General features: G+C 40.6%; 1 protein-coding gene across 8 annotated transcripts in view; it reads right to left on the reverse strand.

Moving 5' to 3' along the window:
- The window catches only part of MBNL2 (muscleblind like splicing regulator 2), a 173,014-nt gene that overhangs the window by 39,795 nt on the left and 112,197 nt on the right, over nt 1-21,022 (reverse strand). For all 8 annotated transcript variants that reach the window (XM_017530051.2, XM_017530052.2, XM_017530049.2 and 5 more), the window contains exons 3-5: nt 20,469-20,633; nt 11,163-11,363; nt 7,457-7,720 (exon numbers count right to left, since the gene is read on the reverse strand). In XM_017530051.2, coding sequence (XP_017385540.1) covers nt 7,457-7,720; nt 11,163-11,363; nt 20,469-20,633 — 630 coding nt within the window. The remainder of the gene's footprint in view (nt 1-7,456; nt 7,721-11,162; nt 11,364-20,468; nt 20,634-21,022) is intronic.

Below are 21,022 nucleotides of genomic sequence, written 5' to 3' on the forward strand. Positions count from 1 at the left end.
CACTGAGGTCTTGGAGGGTGAAGTGTGCATATTAACATCTTGTTCATCTCACACTGTGAAGCAGGTATGTGTAGAATACCTAATGTAGATGACGGGGTGATGGATACAGCAAACCACCATGGTACATACATACTTATGTAACAAACCTGCACATTCTGCACATGTACTCCAGAACTTAAAGTAAGATAAAAAAAAAATCCATGTGGATGAATAATCATGTTATAATGTAGCTTTTTCATATACAGATGCTGTGTTTTCAGTGATTTTGGCTACAGGCATATGTTTACCTACAATGAAAGGTCTTCAGGCTTAGAACAGATCTCATAGATCACCAAGCCCAGTGTATCCTGAGATCTTCATCAGGCACTGAGACAGAGGAAGAGTTTTTTCTTTTTTTAATTGAGCCCTTAACTAAGTTTCAGCCACTTGGAATGCTTGGCGTGCATGGGTGATGAGTCAAAGGAGGTCCCATAGGCATCTACGCTTTTCTTTTTTTGGATTGGGGACCAATCCTTCTGCAAATCAAGGCAATCGAACCAAGTGCCCACATCGGGCATGAGAGGCAAAGACCAAATCTGCGGGGTCAGAAAACACTGACAACAATGATCAGAGCTGCCACTTTAAAGTAGAAAAGAAGGTAGACAAGTAGGATGCCAATCAAAGTTCCTGTACGGACTTTTCTGAACAATCGAAACATATCTAGCTGATGGCAGCTTGTCCTGTTTCCTTTTGCAAAATGGTTCTTTCCTTGTGTCACCCCATTTTGCTGTATGTGAACAAAGACTGCTTGTATGAAGATCAGACACCTTTTGTGTTAAAACTACCAAAGAAAAGTTCTGTCTGGCTTATTCTCATGTTTAAAAAATTCTGGGAATGGTAATGGTTTTGTTTTAAGAAGTATTTAAAAGAATGAGGCTCTAAAGGAAATAAATGTCTTTTAGTCTGGAGTCAAAGCTTTAAATTCTTTTTAAGGATCTAATTAAGCAAAATAAGTGGGAAATCTCCAGACAATAGTAGGCATTGCACCCTGGAAATGCTTGGGGTTTATATATGGAAGTCAGATGAATGGAATATTAACATCTTCTAACTGCATCTATCACTCCTATTTGTCCTTTTGAATAAGGAAATAAAATAATAGTTTTTCCTCTATGTACTGAGTAATTTTGCTATTAGAGTAGCAAAACTTTGACTTTATCCAAAAGCACCTAGGCTGTTTTCAAATGAGCCTCTCACTTCAACTAAAAACACATGACAGATTAGGTAATTTTCATGTCATTGTCAGAAAGAACCTGGCTTTTGTTCTGAAACTACATTCCTTTGGGTTGTCTTTGACGATGCTGCAAGGTCCTCTGACTTAACAGAACTCCAAATTTGGGCACGGTGTAACAATCCAAGAAACTATGGTAACCAACTTTATTGGCATCCACTGCAATAATCTTTTATGCAGCTTGATGAATGTAACATGAAAATGTGTAGAAGGGTATGCAGAAGAGTACAGCTTTGACTTGAAGAAATGCAGCAGGGATATGACTTGTTTGTGTAAATGGCCATTTTCTCTCTTGTCCCCATCAGCCCAGGTCATCTACCACTGACATATACTAGGTGCATTGTTCCTTCAATGACTGAAGTATATATTGGTTGCAGATGTTAGACTTGATCCATTGAGAAAACAGGCAGATGAAATCAGGGCTCAGCTCTAAGGTCACTAATAGTACCTTGATCTGTTGTATTAATAAGTTCAGGGGTATCTTGTTTTATTTCACTTTGTTTTATGGTACTTTGCAGATACTGCATTTTTAAAAAACTGAAAGTTTGTGGCAACCTTGTGTTAAGTCTATCAGGATCATTTTTCCAACAGCATGTGCTAACTTTGTGTTTTTCTCACATTTTGGTAATTCTCACAATATTTTAAAATTTATTGTTATTATATCTGTTCCGATGATTTGTGATCAGTGTTGTTTGATGTTACTGTTTTAAATGTTTTGGGGCACCATGAACCATGCCACAAACTTAATCGATAAATGTCATGCAGGGTCTGACTGCTCCACTCACTGGCTATCACCCCTCTTTCTCTTTTTCCTCAGGCCTCCCTATTCCCTGAGACAAAATAATATTGAAATTAGGCCAATTAATAATTTTAAATGGCCTCTGAGTGTTCAAGTGAAAGGAAGAATCACACATTATTCACTTTAAATCAAAAGCTAGAAATGATTAAGCTTAGTGAGGAAGGCATGTCGAAAGCCAAAACAGGCTAAAAGCTAGGCTTCTTGTGCCAAAGTTAGCCATGTTGTAATTGCAAAGAAAAAGTTCTTGAAGGAAATTTAAAGTGCTATTCCAGTGAACATACGAATGATAAGAAAGTGAAACAGCCTTATTGCTGATGTGAAAAAATTTTTGTGGTCTGGACAGATTGAACCAGTCACAGCATTCCCTTAAGCCAATGCCTAATTTATTTACTTTTGTTTTTATTTTTTGAGACAGAGTCTCACTCTGTCACCCAGGCTCGAGTGCAGTGGCATGATCTCAATTCACTGCAACCTCTGCCTCCCAGGTTCAAGCAATTCTCATGCCTCAGCTTTTTGAGTAGCTGGAATTATAGGCATGCGCCACTATGCCCAGCTAATTTTTGTATTTTTAGTAGAGATGGGGTTTCATCATGTTGGTCAGGCTGGTCTCAAACCGCGGGCTTTCAGTGATCCACCTGCCTCTGCCCCACAAAGTGCTGGGATTACAGGTATGAGCCACCATGCTGGCAGAAAGCCTAATTTAGAGCAAGGTCCTGACTTTCTTTGATTCTGTGAAGGCTGAAAGGAGTGAGGAAGCTACAAAAGAAAAGTTGGGAGCTAGCAGAGATTTGTTCATGAGGTTGAAGGAAAGAAGCCATCCCATAACATAAAAGTGCGTGGTGAGCAGCAAGGGCTGATGAAGCAGCTGCAGCAAGTTATCCAGAGATCTACCTAAGATCACTGATGAAGGTGGCCACACTAAACAACAGATGTCAGATGTCTGTGTATCATGCAATGTTGCATGATATCTGTTGCATGTTCTCTGTTTCACACAATGTTCTCTGTATCATGCAATTGGAAGATGTCAACTAGGACTTTCATAGGTACAGGGAAGTTAAGGACTGGCTTCAGACCTTCAAAGTGCAGCTGACTCTTGCTAGAAGCTAATGCAGCTGGTGAATTTAAGTTGAAGCCAGTGCTCATTTACCATTCTCAAAATTCTAGGGCCCTTATGAATTATGCTAAATCTACTCTGCCTATGCTCTAGAAATGAAACAACAAAGCCTGGATGACAGTATATGTATTTACAGCATGGTTTACTGAACATTTTAAGCCCACAGTTGAGACTTACTGGTCAGAAAAAAAAAAAAAGAAGATTTGTTTCAAATTACTGCTCATTGACAATGAATCTCATCACCCAAGGATGGAGATGTACAAGGAGAATAATGTTGTTTTCATGCCTGCTAACACAGCCCATGGATTAAGGAGTTATTTCAACTTTCAAGTCTTACTAATTAAGAAATACATTGTGTAAGGGTACAGCTGCCATAGAAGTGATTCCTCTGATGGATCTGGGCAAAGTAATTGAAAACCTGGAAAGGATTCATCATTCTAGATGCCATTAAGAACATTCATGATTCATGGAAGATCAAAATATCAACATGAACAGGAGTTTGGAAGAAGTTAATTCCAATCCTCATGGAGGACTTTGAGGGGATCAAGACTAAAATGGAGAAATTAAATGCAGATACAATGGAAATAGCAAGAAAACTAGAATTCTTAACAGAAGTAGAGCCTGAAGATATGACCGAATTACTGCAATCTCATGATAAAAGTGTAATGGCTGAAGAGTTGCTTTATGGAGCAGTAAAGAAAGTAGTTTAATTGAGATGGATTCTACTCTTCGCCAAGAAGCTGTGAAAATTGTTGAAATGACAGTAAAGGATTTAGCAAAGTATATAAACTTAGTTGATAAAGTAGCAGTAGGGTTTTAGGGGATTGACTCCAATTTTGAAAGAAGTTCCATTCTGGGTAAAATGTTGTCAAACAACATTGCATGATACAGAGAAATCTTTCGTGGAAGGAATAGTCAATCAGTGTGGCAAAATTCATTATTGTCTTATTTTAAGAAATTACCACAGCCATCACAACGTTCAGCAAACACCACCCTGATCAGTCAGCAGCCATCAGCATCAAGGCAAGATCCTCCACCAGCAAAAAGATACAATTCACTAAAAGCTCTGATTGTTGGTAAGCAATTTTTAAAGCAATATTTTAAAGTTAAGGTGCATATATATTCCTTAGACGTAATGTTCTTGCACACTTAATAGGCCATAGTATAGTGTCAACATAATTTTTATATGCACCGGGAAACCAAAAAATGCATGTGATTTGCTCTATTGTAATAATTGCTTCATTGCAGTGGTCTGGAACTGAACCCATAATATTTTGAGATATACTTTCATTTGAGGGACTAATATTTCTACATTATCAGGGCCTCATTCTGTATGTCAGTGAGCAGGTATAGCCACTGGGACCCAGGCTGACAATCACAGCATCCTGTCACTGACCACAGGGACAGCCACCAAAATGAACTTTAACTGCTTTCCCCCCAATACCTAATTAGACCGTGTATAAAAGGCACCATTCTCTCTCTTGCCAAAAGATGTAAGAATACATTCCTATAGATGTCCAGAGCCTTTGTCCTGGGTCCTGCGGAGAAGCTGACCTTAGAGAATGGTGTGGCCATAGTAAGAGAAGCAGGTAGGGGAAAGAAGAGAGTGACCTCTTGGTTCTGAGGTTCCTGAATCCAGGCATTCCTGAGCCCATCTCTACTAAAAATACAAAAATTAGCTAGGCATGGTGGCACCTGTGGTCCCAGCTACTTGGGAGACTGGGGCATAAGAATCACTTGAACCTGGGAGGCAGAGATTCCAGTAAGCCAAGATCATGCCACTGCACTCCAACTTGGGTGACAGAGCAAGACTCCATCTCAAGAAAAAACAAATTTTGTGGAAAAAAACGTGTTCTTAATGCCTGTCAATCAACACACCAATTAGGATAAGTTGGAGCTGGCCTAACAGAATTACAAAGAAAAAAAAAATCTTACTTCTTATGGGTTGAGATCCTTACTAGGTGGATAGGAAAATGGATTCTTCATTGGAGAAATGTGTAAAGGACCTCATTTGTGCTCTAAAAGAAGTCCTTTTATTATCAGCTTTAAGTGATCAGTTTACTCTCACCATCCCTCCCCTCCTTCCCATTCCCAATTATATTGAGTTTTGGAAACTACTCTTTTACTAGAACAAAAAAGGGGAGAATTTCTCTATTTTTTTATTGACCCTTCTGTGTGGATACATACATCTCCACATATATAGGAACTGACACTCAGAAAAATCAGCATTATGTCCAATAACATAAGAATGAGAACGATGAGAGGAAAGGACACTAAAGGGACAAGGAAAGGACTCAGAGATTTAAAAACAAACACAAAACAGTGATTCAGATGAAGGACCTAGTGCTCAAGGAGCGTGGAAATAAGCAGCTGAGATTGGAAAGGCCTCTATAACCACATGCCCTGCACCCAGTGGTGGTTACCTCAGGGCGGACGGTGCCTTTCTCACTGTAGCCCTATCACTGATCACAGGTTCATGCCTTAATAAACGTTTGTGCAACAATGCTGAGAAATGGTGAACTTGCTTTCGTGACAGCTACCCTTCCATTTTAATCAGTAATCAGTGTATGAGGTAGTGGTTGCCAGCTAGAACAAAGTGTTTTCGAACTGTGCTTTCCATCTCTGCAGTCATAGCTCTCCTTCTTCAGGGAGGACTGGCCACTGAGTCCTTCATGCTCTCTAGACCCCATTAAGCATTCCATCATGTCATTGAGGAGCATGTTATTGCTCTCAGTTACTAACTCCAAACTCCCTGAGGGCAAGGAAACCTGCCTGATTTATTTATTCTACTCAGCAAGTGCCTGATGCATGGTCTCAATAATTTTTTTGAAAGAATGAATGTGCAGTGCTTATGACATATTAACATAGACTTCTGATAAGCCAGAGAGCTCATATAAAAACAAATTAATTAGAAACTTCCGCAACCTAATGCAGAGGTTCTCAAACTTTGTGGCGCATTGGAATCACCTGGGAGCTTTTAAAAACTGCCACTGTCACCAGGTATGGTAGTTCACACCTGTAATCCCAACGCATTGGGAGGCCAAGGTGCGAGAATTGCTTGATCCCAGGAGTTTCAAACTAGCCTGGGCCATGTAGCGAGACCCTGTCTCTACAAAAATTTAGAACCTAGATGGGCATGGTCCCAGCTTAGGAGGCTGAGGTGGGAGGATCACTGGGGCCCAGGAGTTTAAAGCTACAGTGACCCATGATCATTCTACTGCACTCCAGCCTGGGTGACAGAGACCCTGTCTTAAAAAAAAATGCCACTGCCCAGACCACACCCAGACCAACTAAATATGAAAATAAGAAACTCCAGGGAAAAGGACAGAAGTCAGGTCAGACCCTTCAGGTTGTTCCAAGCCAAATTTGATAAGCAGTGTCTAGGCACGTGTTTCTCAAATGGTAATGTGCATACGAAACCCAGTGGGGATGTTTTACAATTTAAATTCTGATGCTCTGAGGTCTGGAGTGAGGCCCAGGATTCTGGGGTCTCCACAGGCTCCTAGGTGATCCTACATCGGGCCCCTAAGGGACAGTCAGGCTTCCTGAGATTCTGAGCAGTAGCAGGCTCCCAGGCGATGGTAATGATGTACTACTGGTCTCTAATGAGTGACAGGGAAGGGTGGCTCAGGGAAGCAAGCCTAGGTCACAGGTTTTTTTTTTTTTTTTTTGGCACTAGCCAGGTTGGCTCCACTTTCATCTGTTTCATGCATGGCTATTCTGCATAAAATCTCACTGGGGTGGGGCCTCTGACCAGCAATGCCCTTGTGATAAGTGAAAGAAGAGGAGAGAAAAATGGGAGCAGGGAAGAGCCAGTCACTGACCAGATCACTGGCTGGGCTCCTCGTAGGCCACAGCTGTCCTCCGCGGCTGCTCCAGGAGCAGGCTGCGTCCTCGTGCTCAGCTGCGGAAATGCACCTCTCTTTCCCCTCTCTGCAGCGGTGCCCACCTTGTTGTGCATTACAAGGGCCCTGAGCCTCTTAAGAAGATTCTAAGCGAGCACGCTGTCTTCGCTACCCTGGGAGTGGGGACCGAGCTCACGGACCCCTGGGCTGTCCCTGCACCTGAGGGATTTACTTATTGTGCTGAAGAAGGGCAGGAGGGGAAAACAAAACAAAACAAAAAGGGGGAGAACAACAGCAAAACTTAGGCAGCGGAGCAGCGGGAATAGCAGCCTTCCATGTTTCCCGAGTGTGTGGAAGAGCATCCAAGCCCCAGCCCGGAGCGGCCTCCGCGGAGGCGCCGGGGTGCAGGGGCGGCGGGCGGCCGCACTTACCATGACTGTGGCCGCGGCCGCGGCTGCCTGGGCGGCCACCGCAGCTTGGTTGGCTTGGTGCTGCGCAGCTTTGATTTTGGCCTGCAAGTGTGCAGGAGGGTGAAAATATTTGCATTTCTCCCTCATGCAACGCCCCTTTATGTAATCCATACAAACGGTTACGGTGTTGTCGCTTGTGTCGATCATGGTGCTGTCTGCGGGGTGTGCAAAGCGGCAGTCGGTCTCTCCCCGGGCACAGTTTCCTCGCTGGAACTCCCTGCATACCTGAGACAGGAAGAAGAGCCGCGCTGCAGAGGCAGGTCTGAGCCCAGGCGCCCCTGCGGCCGGCCACCGCGGGGGGAGCGGAGGCTTTGCCTGGCTTTCAGTGGTGGCTCTGGTACCACTGGCAAGAAAATATCGATTATCCGGAACCCAGGTAACCAGAATCTCTGACACACTCATTGGAGTTCTGTTTTATCCCCTTTCTTAGGGTGAAAATCTGTATTGAGAAAATAATCCGAAATCTACATTTCAGCTAAAATAATAAAGGGAAATCAACAAGGCCTCCATTGTCCCTGGGTAACGTACTATGCATCTATCATCTATCCATCCACCCATTCATGTATCTATCATCTATCTATTATCTATAATCTATCTATCAATCCATACATCCATTCATCCACCTATCGTCTGCTATCATCAATCTATCCAGTCATCTATCCATCTGTTCATTCATCCATCATCTATTATCTATCTATCCATCTATCTCTGTCTATCCATTCACCCATCCAGCTATCCATCCATCCATCCATTCATGTAGCTATCATCTATTATCTGTCATCTATCTATCCATCCATCATTCATCCATCTATCATCTACTATCATCAGTCTATCCAGTCATCTATCCATCTATTCGTTCATCCATCTACCATCTATCAATTGTCTATCCATCACCTATTATCTATCTATCCATCTATCTCTATCATCCATCCATCCATCCATCCACCTGTCCATCTACCTATCATCTGTTCATCTATCATTACTTTTAATGGCAAAAACTGCAATTACTTTTGTACCAACCTAATATTATCTATTATTTATATATCTGTATACTATCTATCCATTCTTCTATCCATCCATTCATTCATCCATCCACCCATCCATCATCTATCATCTAGCTACCTACCTATCTAAAATCTATCAATTAATTAATCATCTAATTTATTTATCTACCTATCCAAATGCCTGCTTACCTACCTATAATCTACCTATTATCTATCAGTTACCTATAATCTATCTATCTATATACCTTCAATATCCTACTCGGATGACAATTCTGAGAATGCTATAGGGTTTTTTTTTGTGTGTGGAGGGACGATTTCATCATAGCTCAAGCTACCAGGTCATAGCTGTACAAAAAGAATCAGGGAAAATGATAAACTTGTTCCTCCTCTCTCTGAGGAGTTGGGGTGGGGTGAATCTGAACATTTCTATTTCCCATTCCTTCTCTCCTGCTCTACAAAGATAGCATAATCATAAATCAGAAGAACAATATCTAAGACACTAAAACTTTCATTTTAAAGGCCACCATACTATTATTTTTAACAGCACAGAAAACACAAAAAAAAAAAAAAAGATAAAAATGAAGAGAAATATGGCAAGAGATAAAAAGAAAGAAAGAAATGGAGGAAAATAGTTTATTTTAAAAATTCTTTAATGCTAAATTATCCTGAAATCTCATGTAACTAGAAGTCTCCATCCCCTGAGAATTCTGGTGGATCAAGATTTTACTGTATGAAAAAAGATTTCTTTAGAATTTGAAGAGTATTTTTAATTATTCCCTGAATATAGGCAACATGAAATAGCATAAATAACACATGTATATTATATAATTCTTCTCTGCTTATACATATTAGCAGGAAAGATTTATTAGTAGAATTGCAAGTTATTTATTTTTAAGCTCTAATTCCAAAGTGGATATGTAAGTGATCATCATGTTGATCGTTAGTGATGTTACATGAAGAGTCTCTGACCTGAAATTTAAGTATTGTGAAAATCAGACATACTTGGGAAATACTGTTTCACTGACCAGTGACCAGGTTGAAGGTAAACAGCATGAATCACCAGATTGTTAATTATTTCCTCCTACTTTGGGTATTAGCCAACATTTTATCTTTAGTTTATAAAATGCACAAAATAAAATATTGCTAAGATGTTCCCACAGATTCTGAGTAAGCCTTCCTCCATCAACGGAAGACTCCTGTCTGACAGCGTCATAGGTGTGGATCCGCCATCAAGCTCCTACCAAGGGGCTCTGTGTGCAGCTGACTTCATTCCTGCTTTGAAATGAACCAAAAGCTGCTCTGCTAAAATCATTGTGAATCATTTTTACAGGTCTTTGTCTACCAGCCCCGTTGGGAAGGACTATTTGTTCCCAATTCCGCTGATTTAATTTGTTTTCTAAAATACAGTCACATACTGAACACAAAAGCTCCGTGGGTCCAGCAGGTGGAGCCCAAAACACTTTTCCGGTCCTGTGAAAGGTCTGTTCAGCAATTGACAAGGATAGGCTGGATCTTTCCAAAACAGTAACAATTAGTTTATATTCTCTTCATCTGGGCATCCAGACTGACACTAAGTGAAAAAACATATATCTTCTAAAAATCTGCAGTTCGAAATTCTGAGTTTTAAAACCTCCACAGGTTATTAAGCAGCTACATTTTACTGCCCTCAAAGTTTATTGGGTTAATATTTAAACAAATGCACATTGAAAGAACATTCTCTAATGATCCCACTGACAGAAAGCATGGTGTACATCCTAACCAGATGCGTCACCTAACAACTGTAATCAGTAGTGGAATTAAAGGAGTTCTCTGAAAAAATATCTATGAGAATCTCTATACACCCTTATCAAGTGCTGTAGTGAATAGCATAGGGATATAGTAGTAAGATAAATAGATGAGTTTTATAGCTCTGATTAAAGAGAAATTTTACCCAACAAACTATAGGAGGTTTGGTTTGATTCATAACTTAAGAATGATGTTTTATAAATATCAAAACCTGCTTTTCTGAATGTCATAGAACAATTGAGATTAAAGAAAATATCTCAATAACTAAATTTACTCATCCTCCAATTTCCTGTTTAGCAATAACACAATCAGAACTAATATGCCAGAACATTCTAGAGCAGCCATACTTGTTCTTAAGATACTGAAATACGATCATACCAATTGGTAAATAGTTGTAGTGCCACTTACTCCCACCACTGTCCCTAAGTGTGCTTGGCTGCCCTGGTTGCTGGGTTCCTGACCCACCAGTTTCCAGAACTTTCCAGGGTCTAGCAAGGGTTAGACCTTGACATGAGGAGGCCTTCAGGACCTGGAGCCATCTCTCTGGGCTGCATCATGATTGAGTCACTGATCTATTGATTGTTTAATAGTTTGCCCTTAAATGCATATTCCATGCAGCTGATTTTTGTTAGTGTTAAAACTAGTCTTTTCCATAAACTAATTTCCTTTATACTTGGCCTTAACTTCAAACCATAGAGTTATGAATGCATGGGTTTTAGGTGAGAGAGTGTGTGTGGGGTGTGTGTGTGTGGGGTGTGTGTGTGTGTGTGTGTACATGGCTGTTTTGCAGGACTGAATTCTATCTCACAAGCAATCACTTATACAGAAACATACTTGTACCACAAACGCATCTCAAAACACAAATAGAATTGAAGTACCTCCAGTTTGTCAGTCCTGAGAAGTTTCTGAGTTGCAGTTGAGCCCGGGACAGTGACCGGTGGACTTCCGGGAACAATAACAGGCGTGGTGGGCAGAATTTCCGTTGGGACTAACCCAACTCCAGGGGTTACAGGTGCTAAGTAAGGAGCAAAGCTAATAGCCGTGTTTGTCCCTATCGCGGGACCTACAGGAAAAGTGGGCTGTTAAAGGAAGACAAGACAACACAGGAGAAAGAGTTCTTTAGAATAAAACTTCAAAAAATTACCAGCAAATGTCATTTGAGCAAAATGCATTCATCATATACTCTTTGTGTTAGTTGTATAGCTCGATGCTGATCTGCATTAAAAATGAAATCCACAGAGACCCTCTCTTCCCTAAACCATACAGAAATATGAGAGAACATCATAGAAATCTCTAGTTACAGGAACTAGATTAAGCTTTCGTCTCTATGAAAGTGTTCTCAACAACAAAAGAATAATTTCAACTCTAATTATTCAATATCCCGAACTATTAAATATCATAACACTAAGGTAGTGAATCCTGTAGAATACTGACTGATAATCTTTGATTTATTCTACGTGTTTCTCAAAGGGAAAGGAGTAATGAAACCCCTTGATTATAGCCTGATTTTCAAGTTGCCTAAGTCTATGCATTCTCAAATAGTGGAGCTTACTTGCAATTTTATTTTGCCCAGACTTATCAGTATGTTTCCATATTCTGTCATTAGCATATACATTCCCAAAATTCATAGGTACTTTTCAAATCAACCTATGATTTTTTTGCTCTAGTTCAACTATGTCTAGATCCAGTCAGTCTTCCCTTCCTAAAAGGTTTTATGGAAAAGCTTTTTAATCAATTTTTCAATTGGTCATTAAAAGTTGGTTTGGTTTCCTAGATCACAAAATCAACACAGCAGTGACAAGAGCATACAGAATCTTATTAAATTTGCTCTCTGACACCGTATTCCTCATCTAAGAATAAGAAGAACTACACTAGTGGGTTGAAGTGATGATTATTTTTAAAAGTTCCACCTAAAAATATGTAAATAATTCCATCTTTTAGAAAGGAAATAATGTACATTTAAGAGAACAAACCTTGTTAAGTAATTTAAAATACTAAAGACTTTTCTTAGAATAAATTCTACACTGAATTGGACCTGAATGCTTCTTTCTGTTTGTATGTTAATTTCAGATGATTTTTTAACCTATCTGTTTTCAGATATTTGCAATCATATATTAACGCAATTTTGTAACACTGAATTTTACTGTTGCTTGTCACACTTTTAGCGTTGAACTATGCTGTGTCATGCGTATTCTCTGTTTCTACATTGCGGGTGACATTCTTTTGTCTATTTATGACCCCGGATGAACTGTTTAACATATGAGAAAAATAACAACTTACGTTTAGTAAACATTTTTCTTTATAGCAGTAACAGAAAAATATCTCTTATGAATACTCATGATAGAGAACAGTAAATTATTGACAGTTTGTGCGGCAGTTACCAGATAGGAAGGAAAGCCTATTTTCAAAGTGGCTGGAAGGGCTGGTTCTAATGGTGTTAGAAGGGTACTATCTCTGTACTCCCACGAGGAGCTCTTAGATCTTTATGGCTCAGATATAAAATCCACTTTGGGAGCAAGTTGCATCATAAGGTGTGAACATGGGAAACAGACAGCAGTTAGGATTTTTTTTATAAACAAAAGTTTTTATGTGTATGTTACTCAATGAGTCATAATTATAGAAAGTTGTGATTTTCAGTAACTGTAGCTTTTATAATTTAGCACTACTGGAGAAAAATCCAAGTGATTTAAATGGTCTACGGACCATGTAATGTTAGGATTTTTGAAAATAATCAATTCTGAAAGGTCATAAATCACAGCACATGAGTGATTCAGTGGACTAGCTCTGTCAGAAATGCCTGGGGGAGATTTTACGAATAGAGATAAATTCTGACCCAATAGGTCTAGGCTGAGACCTTGATATTTACATTTTTGAATTTTACTAAATGATCCGATGCATGCCCAAATTTAGGGACCACTGTCATAAGTGAGGAGTGAAAATAGTCTTAAAATACTTGGACTAAATGTGTAATTTAACCCAGAGACGAATTATCAATGTAAACATTTAGATAAAAGAGCCCTCCCCCATATTTCCATTTTTATTTTCTCTGGAAGCAAATTCTCAACCCTCCTAGCCCGCAGATCATTTGAAGCCAGGGTTAACGTGGTGCCATAAATACGGGTTGTAGTTTGGCTTGTCAATAGGATTGAGAGCCTCAAAACTCATTTCCCAAAACCATTTTGGATATCAACAAATCTATTCCAATTAGCTAACTTTTCCCTTCAAAAATGTATGTTACTTGTTCATCTGAGTTCATAGTCAAAAAGGAATATTCCAGTATGTTTTATTGATGATGGCAATAACATAGTTCATAGAGAAATGGTATTATTTTAAAGTAAAACCATAGATGTTAGACTCAGAGAGACCTGAATTCAAATCTAGTGCTCTGACACCTACTAATTTTTAACGTGGGGAGGAAATTAACCTCCCTGGGCTTTAATTTTCTTATCTGCAACCAGGAAGTGAAACTACTTAGCTGAAAGGATTGGGCAGAAGGAGGTGCTATTGCGCCCCCACTTCTCGTGGTCAGAGCTCAATAAAAAGCAGCTACATTAATACTGTAAAAATCAATATTGATCAAGTTTTTTTTGGCCTCAAATTATCTAACAGTTCTACAACAGAGATGTAATGAGCATAGCAGTATAGTAGGGGTATAAAAGTGAGTAAAATTATAGCAAATATTTTCTCTTTCCTTTTGAAACGTGGACTGAAAAAAATATTTTTCTGTCCCACGAAACTGAAAGTTGCAAGTTCATAGGCCTTACGAAGACAGATGCAGTTGGTTATTTTCCTTTCTGATGTAGCGTGTCTTTCATTGAAGTTGATTCGTTAAAAAATATAGTTAGGAGGATTTGCAGAGACGTTCACTCCGTGTTAATACTATTCTGGATAATAATGCTTTACATCTGGGAAAGGTTCTGGTCCTTCTCAAGGCGTTCTCACACTTGTCTTCTTTAATCTTCTCAAATCCACGAGAAGTAAGTGTGGCAGCAAGAACAGCCCAGCCCTCCAGGTGAAAGCAATTTAAAGGAGAGCCGCTAAACGGATAACCCAAGGTCAGTGCTGCAAGGCAAAGTCAAGGCAGAACACCCCGGGACTCCTGGCTCCTGGTCTGAGGCCGCTTCCACTCTTCTGCAATTACTAGATTTTGTTGGTTATTTCATAAAACAAAAGAGGAAAAAGATCAGTTGTCCGTATGTTTTTGGAGCGAATGCAGAGAGCGTTGGTGGAGCGTTGCACAGGGACGCGTCCCACAGCCTGCCTGGAAAAGTGGTTCTCAGACCTTGGATTCGAATTAAACTCCCGAGGTAGAATGTCCGCCAACAGCGGATCCCGGTGTCTGCGTTTGGTTCTCAGCCGGCGGCTGAGAAAAGAGAAGGGCAGCACCTTCCAATGATTCTGTTCCTGGAAGCGCACCAACCGCAGCTTGGGAGAATTAGCCCTGCAGTTTCTCAGAAGTGCTGCTGCCAGGCTGTCCGAGACAGGACCCATTTGGTCCACGTCATCCCTCAGCTCTCAGCCGCAGCTAAGGGGCCAGAGGACAAGATTCGCGGAAAGCCTCCTTGAAGAAAATCGCTTCTGAAACGCCGGTCTGGAGAGTTCCTGCCCGGGTCTCCACTCCACCTTCGGTGTTTCTCACCGCAGTCTTCCACGCCCTGCTTTCCTTCCCAGGACATCAGGTCTGCAGTCAAAAAACACAAACACACACACACCACACACACACACACACACACAAAACACACACATACAAAACACAACACATTCATGTGCACTCACACACACTCAAAACGCACCCACAGACACACATATGTACGCTCACACACACAACACTGATACACTCAAAACAACACACTCACTACACACTCACACAACACTCACACACTCAAAACATGCCCACAGACACACAACACACTCATGTACACTCACTACACACACTCCCATACACACAACCCACTTACATACACTGACACACATACACAACACACATGTACACGCATACACACTCAAAACGCACCCACAGACACAACACACATGTATACACACAACACTCATACACTCAAAACACACTCATGTACACTCACTACACACTCACAATACTCATACACTCGAAACACAACACACTCATGTACAGTCACACACAAAACATGCCCATAGACACAACACATTCATGTACACTCACTACACACACAACACTCATACACTTGAAACACATAACACACTCATGTGCACACATATACACACTACACTCAGACACACATATACTCACACAACACACACATGTATACTCATATACTCACTCAAAACACACACACACATAAACTCATACACTCACACAACACTCACACTCAACACACTTATGTACACTCACATTCACAACACACCCACATACACACCACACACAACACATACACACACATACACAAACACACTTGTACACATATAATACATACAACTCATGTACACTGATACACTCAAAACACACACACATCACATACAACACACACACACCACACTCACAACATACCCACATCCCCCACACACTCACAAATACACTCATGCATACACCACAAATACAGTCACTACACACAAGACACATACACTCACAGTACACAGGCAACACAAACACACTGCAGACAACACACATGCACTCACAACACACTTGCACACATATATACACTCACTGCACACCTGCATGCATCCATATACTCACTATACACACACTACACACTTCCACACATACACTCACTACACACTCACACTTATGTACTTACGACACACTCTCACTCACACATGCACATTCTTTGCTATTTTGTAGCAGCAAGGGGACTTACTTAGCCAAGGGTAATGGCTAAGTGGCCTGAGGCATTTCATGGCTCAAAAGTCCAGTCAATAGGCAAGAATGCTGTTGTTCCACTCGTTTAGAATGCATCTGCTTTAAATGGTAGGTGCCAGGCACTGGCTAAAAGGCTCCTCCCTCTACTGCCAGAAGCAGCTCCAGAGAGCAGAAGACCCATGCAAGACTTGTCCCTTGGGGCTTTTCCGTCTCTATCCTCCTAAAGTTCGTCCACATTTGCTGCTTTATCTTGAGTGCACATCTGACAGCTGGGCATGTTCTGGGAAGGGCGGGAGGGAAGAATTCCTGTCCTATTCTATCAGGAATTGGGGAGAGAAAAGCTGCTAGGAGGAATAAATGAAGGGGACTTTTCAAATATTGTGAATTTGAGACAGAAGGGTTGTAAGAGGAGAGAATAACTTGAATTTTCATTCCCTTAATAAATATTTATTGGCGTAGACATGGTGCCAGAATACTGTGTACATTGATTAAACTGAACCCCTAATGAAAAAGAAGAAAACAAACAAAATTACAGTTCATTTGTATGGATAAGCAGAAAAGGAGGAGGACTCTCTGGTAAAGAGGGCTGAGGGTTGTAGGTAGGCTGCAGGGGTGCACCTGGAGTCCTTATGAATGAGGTGAGTTGGTGTGTGAAGAGCACTAGGACATGGACAGGCCAGCAAAGGCAGAAGCTGGGGGCACGCATGAACTGTGTGCGTTCACCTGGCAATGTAGGCAGCAGGGTGGTGACCAGATCACAGAGGCCATAGGTCATGGTCAAGGTCAGAGTTTTGGCTTTGTCCCAGTAAAATGGGAAATCATTGAGGGACTTTACATAAGGGAGTGATAGGATGCTGTTTATGTTTTTAAAAGATTGCCCTGGTTGTTGTATATCAGACATAATGGAGTAATGCAAGAGTGGATATTGACAGATTAGGAAGTTAAATGCTTGTATGGTATTTTGATAAAAGGTTAATGGTGGCTCAGATGAGGGTGCTGAGATGTAGGGGAATGGATGGGGTTCAGGGCAGATATGACAGGACTTGCTGGTGAACTGGATGTCAGAAAGTGTTCAGGAAAGAGTCTGCTAGGTTTTGGTGTGAGATTGCCGGTTGATAGTACCATTTACTAAAAATGGGAAGAATTTGATTTTGAACGTGTCAAGTTCCTGTAAGTAATTTAAAGGTGAGGCCAGTCGAAAGGTGGATTTATGAGGCTAGGGCTCAGAGGTGAGGTTGAGATGGATGAATACATTTGGGGGTTCTTAGTCTTTAGATGATTGACAGTCACAGGAATGGATGTGACCACAAGGGAGAGGGTAGATGGAAAGAAATATCCAGCTCTTGGAACTTCAGCATACAGAAAAGGGACATGGTGGGCAACAGAGACAGAGGAATGAGTGATCAAGGAGGAAGGAGTGTTTAACAAAGGAGAGATTGGTCATATGAGTTGAATATTGCTGAGCGGTGGAATAAATTGTTAGTCCCTTCGGGCTGCTTTTAGAAAATACCATAAACTGGGTGGCTTAGAAACAACAGAATTGAATTTCTCACAGTTTTGCTGCCCCAAATCAAGGTGCTGGCAGATCTGATGTCTGATGAGAATCAGCTCCCTGGGTCATAGACAGCGCCTTCTTGCTGTGTCTGCACATGGCAGGTGGGTGAGGGGTCTCTCCCATGTCTCTTCTTATAAGGGCACTGATTCCATTCGTGAGGGCTCCACCCTCAGGACCTAATTGCCTTCCATAGACCCTTGGAGGTTAGGATTCAACATGTGAATTTTGGTGGGACATAAACATTCAGACCATAGCAACAATAAAGGTAAAAAGTGACAATTGATTTGGTAAAATATGGAGGACACTGGTGAGAGATTGCAGTGGAATGGGTTCAAGAGTGGACAGAAGAAGGAGGGAATGGAAGAAGTATCCACAGTGCTGTGAAGAATTTTGATACTTGAGACTCTCTTTATCAATTGACTTGTCTTAAGCAATTTCTGCATCTATTAGTTTCTGGTAACTGCTGTAAACAGCTATAAATTACTATAAACCCGTCGTGTTGTCTTAGAACAACACACATTTATCCCTTTTTAGTCCAGGAGGCCAGAAGATCCAAATCAGTTTCACTGAGCCAAAATCAAGGTGTTGGCAGAACCACGTTCCCTCCAGAGGCTCTAGGAGGGAATCCATTTCTTGACTCTTCCATCTTCTGGTGGTTGCTGGCATTCCTCTGATTGTGGCCACATCACTCCAATCTGCCTCTGTGGTCACATAGCCTTGTTCCTCTTCTGTCTGTGCTAACTCTCCCTCTCTCTTAGAAGGATGCTTGTAATTACATTCAATGCAGGAGGGTCTCCCCATCCCAAGATTCTTAACTTAATCCCATCTGCAAAGCCCCTGCTTCCATAAGGTGACATTTATAGGTTCCAGGTACTTCTGAGAGCCATTATTCAGTCACCTATACCCTACTAGGTTACTAATTCATTTCTGAGACTGAATTAATTTGTTTGTAGAGTTGATCATTTTTAAGCATGTCACAGTTTTTATTCTAATACTTCCAGTGGTTTAAAAACCTCTATTAAAATATTTAAGTATAATATTCCTTTTTCATAGGGAAATGGTGATTATGAACTTCTAATTAATATTTGAGACAACAATAAACATAACTTTCAAAAAAAACTTCAACTAATTGTTAACAGCAGGCATGAGATTCTCTTAACATTGCCAACATTGAGTACCAGGGTCAGTCCTTATTAATTCTAAATAGACAGGATGTGTATGAGTCAAATAACTGAGACACATAGTGTTGTGTTATTATGTTGAACTTGCTGGCTCTAAGTTTATTGCTGTAGACATTATTTAATATGTATAACTAAATAGTTTAGTATTTAGGTAAATTAATAAAATAGTTTGTATGCATCAATAAAGAGAGAACTGTAAATTATACATGTGTGTAGTTTAAACAAAACCACTTAAATGCCTATTTTGGGGATGAAATATGTTCAGAACTCTATCTGCGTCTAGTTCTTAATCTGGGTGAGCTGTTACTCACCCTTTAAGACAGGCTTATTTGAGACTTCCTCCAGGCAGGCTTTCCTCATCCACTCTCATCATTTCCTGTGCCTGAATTTTACTTTGCCCTTTTCATGTGTCTGTCTATTACGAAAACACTGTATCTTATTTATCTTGGAGACCTCAGCACCTGGCATTTCCGGGCAGAGCTGTTTCCTGGCTACTCTCTGCAGAAAGCTGGAGACAGGCAGAATGGCTGACAACCTGCCAGATTCTCTACCCTCCTTTGGGTGGGCCCTGCCCTCCACACCCCATCTCACATGGAACACAACAAGAAAATCGAATTTGCTGGTAGCCATCCCTCCTCATTTAGCAGGTTTCAGTCATGCAGACTTTTCCTACAATAAACATTGATTTTTAAACAAAAGTCTTTTGTTCACATACTTCTTAAAAACAAACAAATTTCACTCACTTTAGTTTTTTTTTTTTTTTTTTTAAAAAGAGTGAGCTTGTTTCTGACAAATAATTCAGAAATGTAAGTGAAACCCACTAAAATTAAACGTACTCCTTTTCCCCAAGGGTCTCAATCCTAAAACAATTTCCAGACCTTTAAGGAAGTACTTTCAGACAGGGTGAAATCAGGGAAAAAAAATTGTGCAATATATATTCATATACTTAAGTCCCTCCGGTGTTTGATCTTGTGACAATGGTCGGAGCTGTCACACCTTTGGCAGGCCTCTGAAAGGCAGGAGAGTTTAGTGACTCAGGTAGCGTTTTCCTTGGTGGTGCTGCCTTTGACATCCTTCTCTGGGGCTGTTACTAGAATCTGCCTGGAACAGACTGCAGAAAGCACTCTGCTAACGTGTCTGAGTTAAGTCCCAGCTCCAAGATTTATTAGCTGCAAGACATTGGGGAAAATCATTGAGCTTCTCTGGTTTCTCACTTTCCTCATCCTTTAAATGGTGTCGGAGAGCGACATAGCTAAAAACATTTTAGGCATCTCAAACTCATTGATACATAGATTATTAATTCACACTGTAAATGAACATGTTAAAATGATTTCTGTTCTAAGATGGCTGAGATATAGAGTTTACTGATGAAAAGAGTTGGAGTGATACAGATTTCCCAGATATTGATTAGAAATTGTCTTTGTTTCCTGTTTCCACAAATATTTTTCTATTAATTTTTTAAAAGCCTATTTTCCTTTATCTATTGAGCTTTAAAGCTATTTGCTTTCATTGTTACCAAAGTGACAAAGTGGAGAGAGGCCACCCTAGGTCAATGTGGCATCATCCATACCAACACTGAAACCATCCAGCTCATCACTGAATAAGACGTACTCACCACTGGATGAAGCGGTGTTCCTGGAAACATAAATTGCATCTGCTGGGCAAGCATTGCTGCTGCAGTTTTTTGCTGAATCAAATTGTTCCTCCCATTAATTTCTAGTTGAGTTTTTAAGTGTGTCGGAGGGTGAAGATACTTGCAGTTCTCTCTTGAACAACGGCCCTGTAAAAACAAGTTTTGGTTTTAGGATTGTTGTAAGTAGCTTGCAACTCCTAAGTCAACCTTTGAACAATCACTTTTTATATACAAAAGCAAGGATCCTGTGTGTGTGTGTGTGTGTGTGTGTGTGTGTGTGTGCGCGCGCGCGCATGCACGCATGTGCTGATGTGTTTTTGTTGGGGAAAAGTGAATCACACATTACATGATTATCAAGGTTGCTTGAACCTGTAAAGTAGAGAAGCTTCCTGAGGATTTTTCCCTCCCTCCCTCCCTCCCTCCCTTCCTTCCTTCCTTTTATTTCCTTCTCTCTCTCTTTCTCTTTCTTTTCTTTTCTTCCTTTCTTCCTTCCTTCCTTCCTTCCTTCCTTCCTTCCTTCCTTCCTTCCTTCTTTC

The sequence above is a fragment of the Cebus imitator genome, unplaced genomic scaffold (assembly GCF_001604975.1).
Source record: "Cebus imitator isolate Cc_AM_T3 unplaced genomic scaffold, Cebus_imitator-1.0 Scaffold62, whole genome shotgun sequence".
Classification (NCBI taxonomy): Eukaryota; Metazoa; Chordata; class Mammalia; order Primates; family Cebidae; genus Cebus; species Cebus imitator.